Source organism: Lepidochelys kempii, chromosome 6 (assembly GCF_965140265.1).
Source record: "Lepidochelys kempii isolate rLepKem1 chromosome 6, rLepKem1.hap2, whole genome shotgun sequence".
NCBI lineage: Eukaryota > Metazoa > Chordata > Testudines > Cheloniidae > Lepidochelys > Lepidochelys kempii.
In genome coordinates, this window is record NC_133261.1 from 71,871,638 (window position 1) to 71,888,679 (window position 17,042).

General features: G+C 44.6%; 1 protein-coding gene across 8 annotated transcripts in view; it reads left to right on the plus strand.

Annotated features, from left to right (window-relative positions):
- RPAP1 (RNA polymerase II associated protein 1) overlaps positions 1 to 15,795 on the plus strand; it is a 53,731-nt gene extending 37,936 nt beyond the window's left edge. For 5 of the 8 annotated variants that reach the window (XM_073348699.1, XM_073348703.1, XM_073348702.1 and 2 more), the window contains 9 exons: positions 3,138 to 3,339; positions 5,955 to 6,064; positions 6,902 to 7,097; positions 8,282 to 8,431; positions 8,928 to 9,070; positions 11,046 to 11,850; positions 13,759 to 13,935; positions 14,338 to 14,394; positions 15,278 to 15,795. In XM_073348699.1, coding sequence (XP_073204800.1) covers positions 3,138 to 3,339; positions 5,955 to 6,064; positions 6,902 to 7,097; positions 8,282 to 8,431; positions 8,928 to 9,070; positions 11,046 to 11,850; positions 13,759 to 13,935; positions 14,338 to 14,394; positions 15,278 to 15,436 — 1,999 coding nt within the window. In that variant the 3' untranslated portion in view covers positions 15,437 to 15,795. The other 3 variants (XM_073348701.1, XM_073348704.1, XM_073348706.1) reach the window with 3 other exon arrangements.
- Positions 15,796 to 17,042: the final 1,247 nt, after the last annotated feature.

Consider the following 17,042-nt stretch of genomic DNA (forward strand, 5'->3'; position numbering starts at 1 on the left):
GCAGAAGCATGAATGTAGAATGGCCTACCCTCCCATTTTGTTTAACCTTCACTTTAGATAGGTCATGTTTGGAGCCTAAACTATGTGATAGTGTCCTGTTTTCCAGAGGTACCATCAGTGTGCTCAACAGTGTGTAATACATAGAAGAAAGCAGGATCCCTGTCCCAAAGATGTTCCTGGGTTTTGTAGAAATTCTGCAAAAGGACACGTGTTTTGAAAGTAGCTGAAGTAGTTATCTAGTGCATTGGGTGTGACATAAGGGGGAACAAGACAGTGACTAGAGATGGGGATATACGTGGAGATTAGAGTCAGAGTTGATCTATCCTGTACCTGGTACTTCTGTGTAATGAAAGTTGTGGTCAATTGAATTTAAAAGGTGCATCATTGAAGCACTTTCCCAGGAACACTAGTTTCTCCCATTGAGGACCTGGCTGTTGTCCTCCCATCACTCCACTGGTGAGAGTGTTGCTCATGCATCCTGAAGGTCACCTGTGCAGGAGTGGTTAAAAGATAAGAAACAAAGGGTAGGAATAAATGGTCAGTTTTCACAATGGAGAGAGGTAAATAGTGGTGTCCCCCAGGGATCTGTACTGGGAGCAGTCCTATTCAACATATTCATAAATGATCTGGAAAAAAGGGGTAAACGGTGAGGTGGCAAAATTTGCAGATGATACAAAATTACTCAAGATAGTTAAATTCCAGGCAGACTGCGAAGAGCTACAAAAGGATCTCTCAAAACTGGGTGACTGGCCAACAAAATGGCAGATGAAATTCAATGTTGATAAATGCAAAGTAATGCACATCGGAAAACATAATCCCAACTATCCATATAAAATGATGGGGTCTAAATTAGCTATTATCACTTAAGAAAGAGATCTTGGAGTCATTGTAGATTGTTCTGTGAAAACATCCACTCAATGTGTAGCAGCAGTCAAAAAAGCTAACAATGTTGGGAGTCATTAAGAAAGAGATAGATAATAAGGAAAAAAATATCACATTGCCTCTATATAAATCAATGGTACGCCAACATCTTGAATACTGTGTGCAGATGTGGTCGCCCCATCTCAAAAAAGATGTATTGGAATTGGAAAAGGTTCAGAAAAAGGTAACAAAAATGATTAGGGGTATGGATTGGCTGCTGTATGAGGAGAGATTAATAAAATTGGGACTTTTCACCTTGGAAAATACATGACTAAGCAGGGAATATGATAGAGGTCTATAAAACCATGACTGGTGTGGAGAAAGTAAATAAGGAAGTGTTATTTACTCCTCCTCATAACACTGGAAATAGGGGGCACCAAATGAAATTAATAGGCAGCAGGTTTAAAACAAACAAAAGGAAGTATTTCTTCACACAACACACAGTCAACCTCTGGAACTCTTTGCTAGAGGATGTTGTGAAGGCCAAGACTATAACAGAGTTCAAAAAAGAACTAGATAAATTCATGGAGGATAGGTCCATCAATGGCTATTAGCCAGGATGATCAGGGATGGTGTCCCTAGCCTCTGTTTGCCAGAAGCTGGGAATGGGCAACAGGGGCTGGAACACTTGATGATTACCTGTTCTGTTCATTCCCTCTGGGACCCCTGGCATTGGCCACTGTGGGAAAACAGGATACTGGGCTAGATGGACCTTTGGTCTGACCCAGTATGGCTGTTATGTTCTTAAGTGAATTCTCATGGTGGTGCTGGTCAGCTGTAGTTTAAAAAGTAACACCTGAGGACCGGTGAAAGGAAATGGGCATCATTAATAAAGCAGTCTTTGGTCCTCCATAAAATGCCACTCAAATAAACCTATTCCATGGTGGTTTTATTTTTAATGAAAAGCAAGTTTTTATGCCTCTTTTGGATTCCCTTTGATTGCTCCCTGTAAGGGTTGGAGATTCAGCTGCAACAGCTTGCATTAGTGTATGTGGAACCAGGCACTTGATGAGCAGTAACAAAGTGAAACTGACCTGCCTCATTTCATTGTCCAAACCAGTGGTTCTCAACCTATTTACCATTGTGGGCTGCATCCAATGCTACTTCTGTGGCCCTGAGGATGTCACATGGGCCGCAGCTCCTTGCTGATTGGACCACAAGCAGCCCGTGAGAAGCAGGTTGAGAATCGCTGGTCCAGACTGAGTGAGGTGCAGAAAGTGAATGGTGGAAAGCAAATTAGATTTTAGAAATTCCTTCACCTTTCAGAATTTCTGAGTGACAGAGAGATGTGAGAAAAAGATATATGAATTTTAACTTGACAATGACATGAGTATTCTTGTTTGCAAATTCCATAGGTATAAAACACCTCACTTTAAGACCATATCAAAATTCCTCAGGGGGAATGAGCTAAACCTTTTACTACATTCCTCACTGCTGCTACTCATCTCCCTCCTTCCCAGCCCAGTTTTTTGCAGTGAGGATTGTTCCATGAGCTAGCAATGCATTCTGTCATTCTTCTGTGTGTATTTACCACAGCTCTCCCTTATTTTTACTGAATATCAGACTATTACTGTCTGTCTGTCTCCCCCTTATTTCTATGAGGATGAGTGGGAGTAAATAGCTAAATCTCATAGTGGGAAAAAAATTAATAATGGGTTCCCCCAGGGAATCAATATTGAGTCCAGTGTCTTAATATTTATTACTGCTGTAGAGGAGGAGTAGACAGCGAAGCACTAGAATTTCCTGAAGATGGTTGGTTGGAAGAGAGCAAGGAGCTCCAGAGTAAGCTACCCAAATTGGGCGATTGGGTCAGCATGGCAGATAAATTTAAAGTAGATAAGTAGAAGGGAATGCAGGTAGGGGCAGTAGGATCAGGTGAGAATATCAACACATACTGGTACGTTCTGAATTAGTTGGAGCCCCTTAAGAGAGATCTGAAGTTGTTACAGATCATTCGACGACGGCATCTGCTCAAGGCGCACTAGCAGTTAAAAAGCTGCTAGTAAAGGGACAGACGCACATAATGTTGGCACTATGTACGTCCATGAGGCAGATTGGGCAGGTTTGTGGTGGCTCTGAGCCAGTACCTTGCCCTAGTGTCTGCCAGTCTTTAAGACTGCACATTGCTGGAAAGTATTTTTAGCTGTGATGATTCATGGATAAGATTCTTGTTGAGAAATTCCCCTTTGCCATATCATTCTTCTGTTACGTTGCAGCAGTGGTCCAGGGGATGGAGAGCAGATTCCTCCTCCACCAGTCACCTGGAATCAGGTGTCAGGCCTGAGACCCTTCCTGGAGACCAGTCTGAGGAGGTCTGTCCAGGAGATATCCCGGCTGGAAACCTGGCAAGCTCTCCAGCCTCTTACAACAACATACATCATCTACTTGGGGGTTTACTACAGTGTTTGCAGCCAACAGGTAAGGCCTGTTAAAGAACCAGGACATCCTTCCATGTCACCTGCTTGTGTGTTTTCTTCCTAACTCCTGAATTCCAAGCAAGGCTTGAAACAAGAGCAAGTCAGAAGGAAATGTAGCTGACAGTAAGTTGAAGACTATACATTGATCGCCAGTCCTTAAATCCAGGCTGGACAGCCTTTAAACTGCAGGCGACCATTGGCTGAACTGTCAGTGTCCTTCACATTCAGCAGTGCCCACAATCCTGTTTTCCCTGTGACTGAGTGTCATCCCATCAGTATTTGGAGTATAGGAACAATGAAGATGAGTGTATTTGCTGCCCAAAGGGCATTTGAGGTAAAGTTCTGTAATGACAGGGAGAGGAACCCAATAATTGGCATGGTACATGACCATCTTTAAAGTGAATTTTCTGAAATGTGTCAAGCCTCAAAATACATCAGCCTGACATCTTGCATTTACTCACAGAAAAAGTATCAGACAGGCAGCCACAGTGTAAGCATCCTGTGCACTGCCCCACCAAAAGGTCTCAGCCCTGACCTGGAAGAAATATCCCTTAAGAGTGTGGGATAATTTGGTATCTCTGGCCAGTCAGTCTTTGCTGCCCCCTCTGAGAGTGCCCAAAACATGTGCACTGTAGTGCCAGTTCAAGTGGTGTGGAGACTTGTCTGCTAGGAAGTGGATGGAGACCTCCAGCTCACTTCAAATAGGCCACCAAATAGCCAAAAGATGCTAATGACTGTCAGTCACTACAAACTTGGGGGTGGCTCTGAACTGGTGGCATTAGTGTTTGACGTCTCTAACACTCATTGGCAGACATTTATGCCATCCAGTCCTCCTGGGATATTTAGAAATCATTTTTATTTTTTTTAGAATCTTGAATTCTAATTCTAGAATGTTTTTTTCCCCTTTAAGAATAAAGGAAATTGTGTGTAAGACCCTGCCAGTACAAAGATTACTTATCCCCAATAATGTTCTTGTGGTTAGATGACATGAAAAAAAATGCAAAACATTAATTGGCAGGTATGAAAATCTGTCTCTGTTGTTGTCACAGTTCACGGCAGTTGCACCTTTACTTTCCCCCTCTGTGGTGTAGCAAGGGCACCAGACAGTGCCTCTCTTGGAGGGAGACATTTCTCTTTCTCCTTTCTGACCAGGGTATTTCCAGACTGCGCAGTCCCCTGACTATACTGATATCCCCCACAAAAGACAGGCTGCTTATGCAGACTTCTTTTGCCTTCTCTTTAGAGACAGTAGACAGCGTAATTGCCAGTTATCAGTTACCACACAGATCTTTATAAGCAAGCACATTTTACTCTTAAGGTAAAAGCATTACAGAGAAAATATACAGAAAACAATAAAAGAACCTATACGCATGCTAATAAGCTTACCGGAGATCACTCCAACAACAAGGCCTCTGACAGATCAGCAGAGCTTCAAACCCCTGCACAGGAGTTTTCCTGTAGCTTCAGGTTCGTAAGGTTCTTTGCTCAGAAGAAGAACCCTCATGACTCTGAGAGTTACTCAGTTATCTGGTTTGGGCCTTTGAAGAGACCGTGAATAGGTAATCAACTAAACAATGGTTTTCTGCTCAAGGTGCAGCTTCAAAAGGATGGATTTTGAGGTGGGTCATTTGCATTCCCTTGACCCCAGGTGTTTTCTAGGCAATCCACTTCATGCATATTGTCCCCAAAAGTCCTTTGAAGTCCCCAGTACTTCCCAGAAATTGCATGAATCCTGTGTTCCTCCATAAGAAGTTCTATATAGTCCACAATAGTACAGAAATATTTGCATTTTTAATACAATGGACTCTTCAAATACTTAAATCCATAAGGTTTGTCTGGGATATTGCAGGATATTGTCATATCTGTCACAGTAATAATCATACAGTGGTGACTATCATGGCTTCCTTATGCCGTGCCCATTAGAAGGCGCAGAACTGAGGTGTGCATCTCCGCTTCACTGAATAATCAGCTAAGTCTCTTTCTGGAGAGGGATTTAGTTTGTTCTTTGTGGGGTGACTACATTCTGGTGAGGTGAAGGAGATGCAAAATTCTCTGCAATGCTTCTTTCATCTCAAGTGTTCTTTATTGAGGGCAGGAGAAATGGAAAGGTCCCCTAAAGGCTCTGCGTTGGGAGTGTAAAATGCTATCATGTGCATTGCTCATCTAGGATGATGTTTGGCCATACTGGGAACTATTCAGTCTCCGAGGCTAAACTGATCTCCTTGTGTGCTGCTGATTCTCCTGAAGTCTTTGATAACACTGCACTAAACTACCCACCTTTAAATAACAGGGCAGTTACATTAGATCTTGTGTTGTAATTGTAGTCCTTCAGTCCTGCAACAGACAACATAGTTTTGTATAAGTGTATTTAATGGAAAGGTTAGCACACTGGGGTCTCTCATTGGTGTAGTGGGAGGCTTATCTACCTGTAGCAACTTACTGTAACCCATGGTATTATCGCTAAGCAAAAATCTGTGTGTATAGGGCAAAGAGCTATTTTAAACAAAAGGGGGCGGGGGGAAGGGAGATAAATCTAGCTGTCTCTTCCCCAAGAATAGTTTGTTCACTTCATTTGAATGTCTTCAGACATGCCCCTTTTTTCAATGATTTCTGCAGCCATCACTAAATCCAATTGATTGCCTGGAGGAAGTGGAGCGTTTGACGTCTGAGGTGCTGCTGCCTCTCCTTAGCCAGCCTGCCATGCACAGCATGTGGGATCTGCTCAGGTAAAACCACTCCAAGCCAGACTGCAGCTGCAGCTTGACAAGTCAGGTGCAGTCCCATTTCTGACCTGTTTGAGCAGGGAGAGGTGCAGTTGTGTGACTGAGAACGTTTCTTAAAAAAATAAAGAAACCCCCTAGCATGTGCCTCGAATATGTGAAAAGTATAGTTTTAAGAGCATTACAAAGTCCTACTCTGCTGAAAGTGCGGAGCTTAGCAATTCTGTGTCATGAGTGTGCCCTTGTGATCCATTAGTTTGGAAGGTGGGTGATGTGCAAACAGCCTTCTTAAACCAAATTCTACAGGTGAAGATTTATTTTAAAGGGACAAGAGAATGCTGAAGTGCTCACTTCCCACACACCAGAGATGTGTGAGGAGGCACTCAGAAAAATCCAGCATGTTTTCCAATTCCTGTTTTTTACGTAGGGCTGGCTTCCTCAGTCTTTGTGGGTAGGATTTTCTTTGACAATCTGGGTCACGCTTACCTATGGAAAAATGTTAGTCTGTTTGGGTATCTATGGCCCAGTAGTTCTGAATGCACAACATCAGATATCGGGTTTTGTGCTCTTTGTTCCTGGACTCTCTGAAGAGTTCAACATAAGATTGGAATCCATTAGAACCAGCATGTTACATTATTTGGTATTGAAGTACTGCCTAACAGCTCCAGTTAGGGCCCAATATTGCTAGGTATTGTACATGCATGCAATCCCTGGGATATTCCATTTGGCTACAGTTTATTGTATGGGTGTTTCTGAGATGTGGGATTCTATCTGCAACTTACTACCAAAGCTCTCAGTGAAATGAGTGCCCATGATCTGATCTGCATGTCTCTCTTCACACAGGCCATGCTCTGCTCTATGCAATCCCCTGTCCTGTTCCCCAGCACCAGAGTCTCTCCCCAGCATTGTATCTTTGAGTTGCACTGGAGGGAAACCCCTGATGAGTTTAGCTGGTTCCAAGTCACCCTTCCCCTTCCTCACTGCCCTCCTCTTCCTCATCAACAACGTCACCCATATCCACAAAGGGCTGGTCAGCAAGGTGAGTGTTGGCTTCTGGCTATGAATGCTGCATGAGTGATAGCCCAGCAAGGGGGTAGGAACTGCAGACATGATTCAAGGGTAATAGTGTTGGGTAACTTATGCTGAACAATAGTTTCGTTTTGCTGAAGAGAAAACAAAGTAGCAACTGGCGAGGAGTCCCCTCTCTATTCAGATCCTGTGAGACGACACCTCAAATACCGCGTTCAGTCGTGGGATCCTTGGTACCCGAAGGGCTTAGAGATTCTGGAAATAACTCAGCGAAAAAATGATCAAAGTGCTCAAAGGATTGATTTATAGGAAAAGATCAGAACAGATAAATATTTATAGTTCAGCTAAGTGATGGCTAAGGTGCGGGATATACCTGAACATTTGAAAAATCTAAATACCATGGAGTAGGAGTAGAGATTAATTCTTTTGGGTTGTCAAAGGAGATAAAACTGGAGTAATGGGAAGAAATTAAACAAAGAAACGCTAAGGATGGGTATCAAGAAAACCTTTCTGCCAGCTAAGCGACTACATTATGGAATAATCTCCTTAAAGAAGCAGAAGTGCATGGCCAGAGACATCTAAGTAGACTAAAGCACTGGAGAATATATTGTGTTGAGATTTACTCTGTATTAGCTCCCTGTGGATGAACTATGTGATCTAATAGGTTTCTTCTGACTCTGATTTCTGTGAATGAAAAGATAGTGGCAGTGAGTAAATTCAAATGCATGTAAGCAGGCAATGACAGAAACCCCTTTGTACTTTGCTGGAGAGAAAATGACTGATACAGGCCCTCCTCAAATCTGCTTTCTGGTCTTCTGCTAAAGTGACTTTGCTTGGAGCTGGGCAGCTGCATCCTCCTCATATAACAGAAGCCACGTAAACCATTGTGCTGATTTTCCCCATGTGCCACCTTTTGAAGCACTGTGGGATCTGGTACAGATGATTCTGGTGTTCACACTAGGAGGCCTGGTTGTGATTGCATGTATGCAAGGTAAAGAAATCAAAAGACTGGGAATCTCTGACGTAGAGCCTCTCACTGCAGTGGAGAGGAGGGAGGTTTCATCACATCATCTGAGTGCATATGAATACTCTTGTCTGAAGAAGCCTCTGTAGGGGATGAGGTGACACGGGAGAGTATTCTCTCCCTGAGTGGGTTGTTGTTAATGGTATTTGCCTCCATTTCTGGTTCTACAGTATACCTCTGTGCTAGACTTCAAAGGTCTGAAGGACTACCTGCTCCAGAGCTGGCCCACCAGACCTCCCTCCATAACCCCTTCATCTGCCTGGATCCTGCGGCATGAATACCATCTTCAGTACTTTGTGCTAGCATTGGCTCAGAAAATGGTAACCCCCAGCACCTCAATCATTCTTACCCCGACAGCTAGCCTCAGCCATGGCTCCCTTACCAGCTGACATACCAGGCAGGCAAATGATTCTTGAATCAGCTGGTCTTTGTCTTGTCTGACTGCCCAACTCACCTACTACCAAAACTATCATAATTTTCCTATTTCTTATACAGAGCCTTCAATCCCAAATCACTTTGCAGGCTGTAACTACAGGAATCCTTTCACCCACTATTGAAAGACAGCTGCTTCTGGACCTGAACACAGAGGCTGTTTTATTAATGTACAGAAACGCTACCTAAAGATTTAGGACAAAAAAGGAAGGAAAACTATCTCCATATGAAAATTGGCTGTTCCTGTGCTCTGACTCAACATCTAATATGCCTCTGGTCCAGTGATGCCCCCAGGCCAGCTAACTGCCCCTCTGACTCATTGTAACTGCCTCCTTGAGACATGCTGCAATGTTCTCATCTGTTGGGTTTTTGTTTCCTGTGCAGGCAGGCACTTGTCCGGATTACGCCCAGCATGCCTCGCTTCATCACTGTGTTGCCATGGCATTGTTAAGCCGTCTGTTGCCAGGGAGTGAGCATCTGGCTCATGAGCTCCTTTTGGGTCTCGCCTTTAATCCGGAATTCATTCCGTAAGCTTTGCATTTTTTTCCCTTAAGAAGCTCATTCCTTGCCTGTAGTTTGGGATATGGGAAATCTCTTGGAAAAGAAAGGAAAAAATGGATTTTTACATTAGATCGTAGTTACGATTTTCAGCCTTTATGGGTGTGACTACACTGCAATTAAAAACCCACAGCCCGTGCCAGCTGACTCTGGCTAAGGGGCTGTTGAATTGCAGTGTACATATTCAGGCTTGGGCTAGCACCCAACCTCTAGGTCAGGGCCGGCTCCAGGCACCAGCTTTCCAGCAGTCTGGTGCTTGGGGCGGCATTTAGAATGGGGGGACAGACCATGTCCCGCTGCGGCAATTCGGTGGCAGCTCTTCCCACTGTGGCTGCTTGCGGCGGTGGCAATTCGGCAGTGACTGCTTAGGGCGGCAAAATTGGTAGAGCCGCCCCTGCTCTAGGTGGGAAGGTCCCAGAGCTTGGGCTACAGCCCAAGCCCAGACGTCTACCCCATAGCTAAACAGCCCCTTAGCCTGAGCCCCAGGATCCCCAGTCAGCCGGCAGGGAGCAGCAACGGGTGTCTAACTGCAGTGTAGACATGTATGGCCTGAGTGAAAACAGACACCATAGTGCATTCCCCTGCAACATGACCTCCTGGTGAAGGCTGGAGGCATGACCTTCAGGTTTCTCTCCAGCACACTGGTAATGAGAGAGACATGATGGTTTGCTTTTCCCCTCCTGTTAGTGGCAGGTGTCCTTCCATCCCCATCTACTGGTCTCACCTTCCTGACAGCAACGAGGTACCAATGCCGAGTCAAGATTCGGTGAGATCTGTGAAGCAGATGGAAATCTTGCCCACTTCTGTTCTCTGCCCCCTATTGGAAGACCTCTTTAAATCTCCCTTTCACCGTTAATGTTTAGCTACCTGCACAATTTGCTCCAGTATTGTAAAGCTGAAGGTTTAAGAGGTAACCACAGATATTTTCTACTTCAAACTAGTGGAGACTGAGCATTATAGATGTGAGGCTTTCAGTGTTTGGCAATGGGGATAGTTGGGTCTTGTATTGCTTCTGAGTGTCTCCTTGTAGCTTGCCATGGAGCAATGGTACATCCCTGGAAGAGGCTGGATGAACCCACCATAAAAATACTTTGGACTTCTCCAGTTCTTTTCGTGTTCAAAGTGCTTTACAAACACTGTCTAATCCTCCACAACAGCCTTCCCAGTAGTCTCCATCGAACGTTTAAGGAAGCTGTAGTTGGAGTCAGTGACTGAGCTGAGATTAGGTCTTGGTGGGTTTGATTTTTCTGTCCTCTAGTCTAAGCACAAGAGCACATCTCTCTCTCAATCCCTTATCAAAGCCAGCTGCAAAACCAGCAGAGTGAGTATTGCCCTGTCAATGCAAATGGGGCTCCTGCAGTGTGTTTTTTCTCACATCAGTGCCCTGACAGCACTGCGTAGCCAAGCGTGTTATCTACCTACATAGATAACACCTGCTGGCACTTCATCCGGCACTGCAAGTTTCCAAAGATCATTGCTTCCTTTAAGAGTAGCAAGAACTCTACCGGTGTGTATGTTTCTTTATGGCAATGGGTTGTGCTCTTGCCAGCTGAGGGCGTGTGATCTTCCTCACAGCAGCGACCTGCCAGTGGCATCTGGGATGCTAGAGGCGTCATGTCATTCTAGCTGGGAGCCATAGATGGGTTCAGTGATGCTGGGTACTCATTGTTCCTGACGTTGGAAAGGAAATATAGAGGCGCACAGTTTGATTTTGTGTGTGCACGGGCAGGGGTTAAGTACCAATATTTGGTTTCAGAGTAGCAGCCGTGTTAGTCTGTATCTGCAAAAAGAACAGGAGTACTTGTGGCACCTTAGAGACTAACAAATGTATTAGAGCATAAGCTTGTAGCCAACGAAAGCTTATGCTCTAATAAATTTGTTAGTCGCTAAGGTGCCACAAGTACTCCTGTACCAATATTTGTTATGTTTGTCTTTATTTTACAGAGAAGGGAAAACTGGAGGGCCAGAAGCGGCCGATTTCTCCGATATCCTACATCTGGGCACAAGCACAAAGCTGGCACAGCCTGGCTTAGTGGCAGCAGGTTTCCCTAAACCCCGCCGCGGTGTGTTGCTGGGAGAATCATACCAGCATCTCCCTTTCATTCGGGCCTGTTATCTCTCTCTGTTTGTTCATTTGGAGCCTGCTCTTGCCCGTTCCCAGGTAGCCTACCAACGACGGACTTACCTCGTGCAATCATTGCTGCTTCCTGAAGTCAAAGGGCCCATCCTACCTTCTGACTGGCCGTTCTTTCCTCTTATCAGCCTCTATAACAAAGTGACCGGTGCAGAGACACGGGGGGCTGTACTGAACTCTCTTCCACCTGATCTAGTGAACACTGTGACCCGGAATCTGCAGTGGGTCCTGCTCCTGGAAACGTGGCGTGCCAGAGTACTTCAGAACATCTCAGCTGCTGCCAAACTGGCACGGCTTATGTGTGTGTTCCTCACAGGTGGCGACCTGTTCCGGGAAGGACCTGTTTATTGCTACACAGCTGCCCTTCTCGCTCTCTATTGCCAACCCAAGGTCCTGGACTCCCTGGAATTGGATGCTCCTCTGCCTGGCTTGGCATCATTCCATGACCTCTATATAAGTGTCCTGGAGCAGTTTGAAGGCGTCTCCTTCGGTGACCCCCTTTTTGGAGTCTTTGTTCTCCTCCCTTTACAGAGGCGGTTCAGCGTTCAGCTGCGGCTGGCAGTTTTCGGGGAGCATGTGAGCACCTTGAGAGCCCTGGGAGTGCCACTCAAACAGGTAACCTCTAGGCACACTACTCGGCAGTCACTTTATTCCCCAAACTGGGATATTGTCACCATCATTATTCTTCCCTTTCTGCAGTGGGCATTCTAGCTGTCTCTTTCCTGTGTGGCAGTTATACATTCTTGTTGGCAAGTTCTTTATTCCTGCTGAAGAAATCCAATATGTCGAACATAAAATGTCACACGGACTGACATAGGAGATATTCCTTCAGTTCAGGGCTATTGTAGCAGTTGCCGGTAATGCCTGCTGTAGTCAAGGTCCTTGGTACTCTCTGCAAACTGAACCTAACCTCAAGGTGGGAGGAGATGGTGGAGGGGCAGTTCCTGGATTCTGTGGCACTCTGTTGCTGGAGTGTTGGAAATTCTGCAGCAGCTTCAGTTAAATAACCAAATCAGAGGTGTTTACTGAATTCAGTGGGAAACTGAATAATACATCCTGCATAGAAGGTTGTATTAATTAATACAGTACAAGCTGTATTAATTTCAGTGTATTTTACACTCTCCCCATATCTTTGGTATATTACGTGACAACTCCGCTTCTATGATTAAGTTTATTGAGGGCCACTGGAGATTCTAGCCACTAGGTAAGGATTGTTTGGGGCTTACAGCAATGGGGAGGAGCTGGAAAGGTGTTAGGATTGTGGGCTGAGCACATTCGCTGGTACTTTTAATAAAATGATTAGGAGCGTAATAGTAACATGCTGGCATTTAAGTTGTCATCCATTTTAAATGGAGGCTTTAATTCTGGAGCATAATGCTATGGTGTGGTGTGGATTCCACAGTCACAAAACCATGGAATACAGGGGCTTCTGACTAGCGAAGGTTACAGAAAAATTTCAATTTTTATCCCTCATTTTCACACGCTCATACATTTATGGAACACTAAATATTTAGGTTGATATTTTCCATGCTTTGTCACTGCTCAAAATTAATTTTGTTTTGGAACATTTGAACAAAATCCCTCCTTTTTTTAAGAAATAGGAGATTGGTGGAAAAAATACTTTAAACAAGGGGAAAAATTCCAGTTACACTGTTGCTACAACAAAGACTGAAGTTTGAAACTTGGCACGGACATCCTTTTGTCAGTGAGGACTGTTGCCTTTACTTGATTTGAAAAGTAATTGGAATTGATTTAACAGAGATGATCCTCCTAACACTGCATACTTGAGGAAAATCAGCTGAAAATTATATTTTTGAAAACCCTAGGAAGTTAGGTCAAAAAGCTTTGTTAATGCTTTTTTAAGGTGGACAGTTAAGTCAGGAAATGCAAAGGTGAAGCTTCCAATGGTCATGTAGACTCGGCCCCATTGTCTGCTTGCCCCTGTCTGGTTAGATGCATATATCAATGTATTAATCTCACTGCCACATTAGCGGGCTGCAGTGATACTAGAGTGACTCTCCTTCATAACTTGAATGTGCTTCACCTGCCAACTCCTCACTGTTTCATTCACTACCCACGAGCAGAAAGGCAACCAAAATTTTGTGTCCAATAGAATGTTCTTCAATGTAGCAGACAAAGGTATAACATGATCCAATAGGTAGAACTTGAAGCTAGATGAATTCACCCTGGATATAAAGGGTACATTTTTAACGGTGAAGGTAATTAACCATGGAAACAACTGGAATTGTGCTGGATTCGCCATCCCTGGCAATTTTAAAATCAAGATTGGATGTTTTTCTAAAAGATCTGCTCTAGGAATTATTTTGGGGAAGTTCTGTGGCCTGTTTTGTACACAAGGTCAGACTAGATGATGACAATGGTCCTTTCTCTTCTTGGAATCTGTGACTATTTTGTCTGTCAGCAGAGGAGGTATTTGAGGACACTGCAGAGGAGCTTGTCCTGTCGGTCAGTGACACAAACCCTTCGGGAAGGGTGATGGTGCTCTTTTTGGCTTTGTTGCAGTTTCCTGTGCCGCTGGAGCGGTACACCTCACCTCCTGAGGACAACCTGAACCTCTTGAGACAATATTTCCGAACACTGGTCACAGGTGTGCTGCGTCATACCTGGTGCCCCGTTCTTTATGCTGTGGCTGTGGCTCATGTGAATAGCTTCATTTTCTCTCAGGATAGCACAACACAGGTATGTCCTGGATTATCTTGGGGTTCAGCTACAGGGCTAGGAGCTGTGCAGTCCATGTTCCTGGTCCCTTGCTCTAAGCACTAGATTGCTCCTCTCCATTATATAATGCCTGAGGCCTGAGAGTTGAAATGCCAAGAGGCAAGAGTAGAGTTTCAGCTGTGGCAATTTGAGAGCGACCCTATTGACCCAACTGCCTCCAAAATCTTCCTCACTTGGGGAGGAAGAAGGGGGGTGGGGGTCACCGCTACTGCATATTCAACTGTTCTGCTCTAGAACCAATTGCTGTCTGATGCAGTGTAACAATAGGCAGAACTCCCTCAGGAGTCCTGTGCCATCTGAAGGAAAAATATGAACACGTCAGGCATTGCTGCGTTGAGCTGAGCATCTCTGTTTTCCTCCCAGGAGGCTGATACTGCTCGGAAAAGCATGCTGCGGAAGACCTGGCTGTTGGTGGATGAGGTAGGCTCCTTGGTACCCAGCTGTTGTACTCGGAGCAGAATTATACTGGTGTTGAATCATCATTGATTCAGCTTTGGCTATTGGACTCCCCATTTATCCATCCTTGGTAGATTAAATATGAGTCACTGCTGTCTTGAGCAAGTGAAAATTTAGTGACAGTATTTTGGCTTCTGATGCCTAAACCTGAGCTCTGACAGCACTATACTGGCCTCCCTACAAATGAATGAATGGCATAGATGATTTTTGGGAGTGAGATGGGTTTCCTGTTCTCTCATTCCATGAAAGCGGCTTGAGCACTAGTGTATCTGGATACCTCAAGATCTGGGGGGAGGTTCCATTCTAGCTCAGCCATGAGCAGGGTACCAGCATGGATTTTCATGGCCCACTCTCCTCTGCTAACCTTCTAAACTAGACTTTAAAAAAAAAAAAAAGTATAAAATAAGTTCACATGTTCTTCTGCCTTCCCAGAAGTCCTCTTTTCAAAGAAACCAAACCTCTTCCTTCTCAACCCAACTTGTCATGAAGCACCATGCCAGTTTGTGGTGTTGTATTTTTTATTACGCAAATGATAAATATATGCATTGTTAGTACCCATTGTCTAAGGTGGGCTCCCTGCTTCTCAGTCAGACCCCTTCTCTGACTGCTGATGAAAGCAAGGACATGGGGTGAGCATGGTGGTTGTATGCAAATGGGGTCACCTCAGGCAAATAGAGCATAGAGGAAGGAAGTGAATCTTCCTCAGAGACAGCTAACACCCCACAGATTTTTCTCTTGTGTTGGGTGTGGGGTAGTAGTAACATCTGGGATTCCAGCTGTGGTGAGTGGGTAGAATTTTAGATTCTCACTTGCTCCCACCACACTTAGTGGCTGCTTCTTTCTTTAGGTATTGAAAAAGCACCTTCTCTACTACAAAGTGCCCAACCCAGAGAGCCCGATGGGTATCGACCTTTATGAGCAGCTCCCTCCCATTCGACTGAAGTACCTGCAAATGGTGACCAAGAAAGAGCCCAAGGAGAACATGCAGATGTCAGACCCAGAGTGAAGCATCTCAGCGACAGAAGGACTGAGAGCTGGGAAAGCTCATTTTAGACAAGCTGATGAAAAAATTTAAGTGAACTCCATGGGGTGCAATGTTGCCTGGGCATCCTTGCCATATTGGCAAAGGGAAAGGCAAATAAATCCTTTCAGCACTGTGGCACATCACATGGCTTCTGTGGGTGTGGGTGATCTGTATATAGCCTAAGTGTGTCTAGTGCTGGAACATCCTTTTGGATTTTCTCGGACTTCCTGCTGCTTGAGACTGGAGAGTGCGACGGAAACATGCCTGTGTAATGGAATGTGAGTGCAGACTGATTTAAAAATTAAATGAAGTGAAATAAAGTTCAGTCCTTTCTGATGGAAGTCTGATTTTCTTAATGTGATTTCCATGGCCATCCCCACTTTCTGAATTCTAGCCTCTCCCTCGCTTTTCTGGATCCTGAGCTTTGCAGGGTTTTTTCTATACACTGGCAATGTGAGGGAAGGAAGAAGCTGGTTCTGTGGACGTGTCCTTTTCTCCAGCAGTCTCTCTCAGAAAGTGCTGCATGCAGTCAGTAAGCCACCCAGTTGCACTGTGTCAAACCTCTAAGGAAACTATGCTAGAAACCCGGGCTCCGCGCAGATCCTTCCATGGTGCTCTCTTGAATGGGCTACGAGACTAGCCTCCCTGTCCTAATCCTGTATTTTAACCTTAGCTACTGGGGCTAGCAGTGTAGTGACAAAAATAACTGAGCCCACTGCCAGGCACAGCACTTACTACCATGAGCAGTCACACTGGAGTCCATGCTTTCTGCTCTGAACAATCCACTCCCTTGCAGGCAACTCACTCATTTTGTGTAGGCCGCTGATCTGCTGTCAGATGGTAATGACTTTGTAACTTGTTGCCAGCCTGGACTGAATTTGAACTAGTGACCTATAAATGAAAGGTTGTGCATCTCTCTTCCCAGTCCCAACGTCCCCAGAAGGGTAAAAATCTCAGATTCTCCTGCAGCACTTTCCTTTTCTTTTATTTCAAGCAGGGTCTGGGCAGTGCTAGTGTTTCTTTTTTAATCCTTTTTCTATTCTTATCCAGTTTCTGATCTGAGGTCTTTCACAGCTGAAAATCAATAGCTCATAAAGCCAGACATGCAAGAAGTAGCCAGTATTGATCTTTTTTTTTTCTTTTAAAAGTGCTAGCTATGATGAAACTTTTCCACTTTCTGTGTGTTACCATGACAAGAGACCCCTACTCTTCCAGGAAAAATATGGAGAAAGATTTAAGGGCTGCTAGTTGACCATTAGATAATTGAGTTAGCCAATGACATAACGTGATCGCACATTCCTTTTCCAACCTCCTTTGCCAAAACCCTTCCAGTCCTTTGTTCTGTGCAAAGTGGAGTTTTGGAATGTTCATAAATTGTAAATAAACATTTATAGTTCTGTAGCTTTTTTGGAACGAAGGGGATGCTCATTTCCTCTCTTTATTTAACCTCTTACGTGGGGTTGGGTGGCCCTGTCATGGGCAGATGTTTAATACATTGAGAATACCGTACAATATGGGAAATGATGGTGGCCATGGAGCAACGCTCTGTGGATTCCTCTTCAAGTCAGAGGTTTGGAGTCCCTTGTGC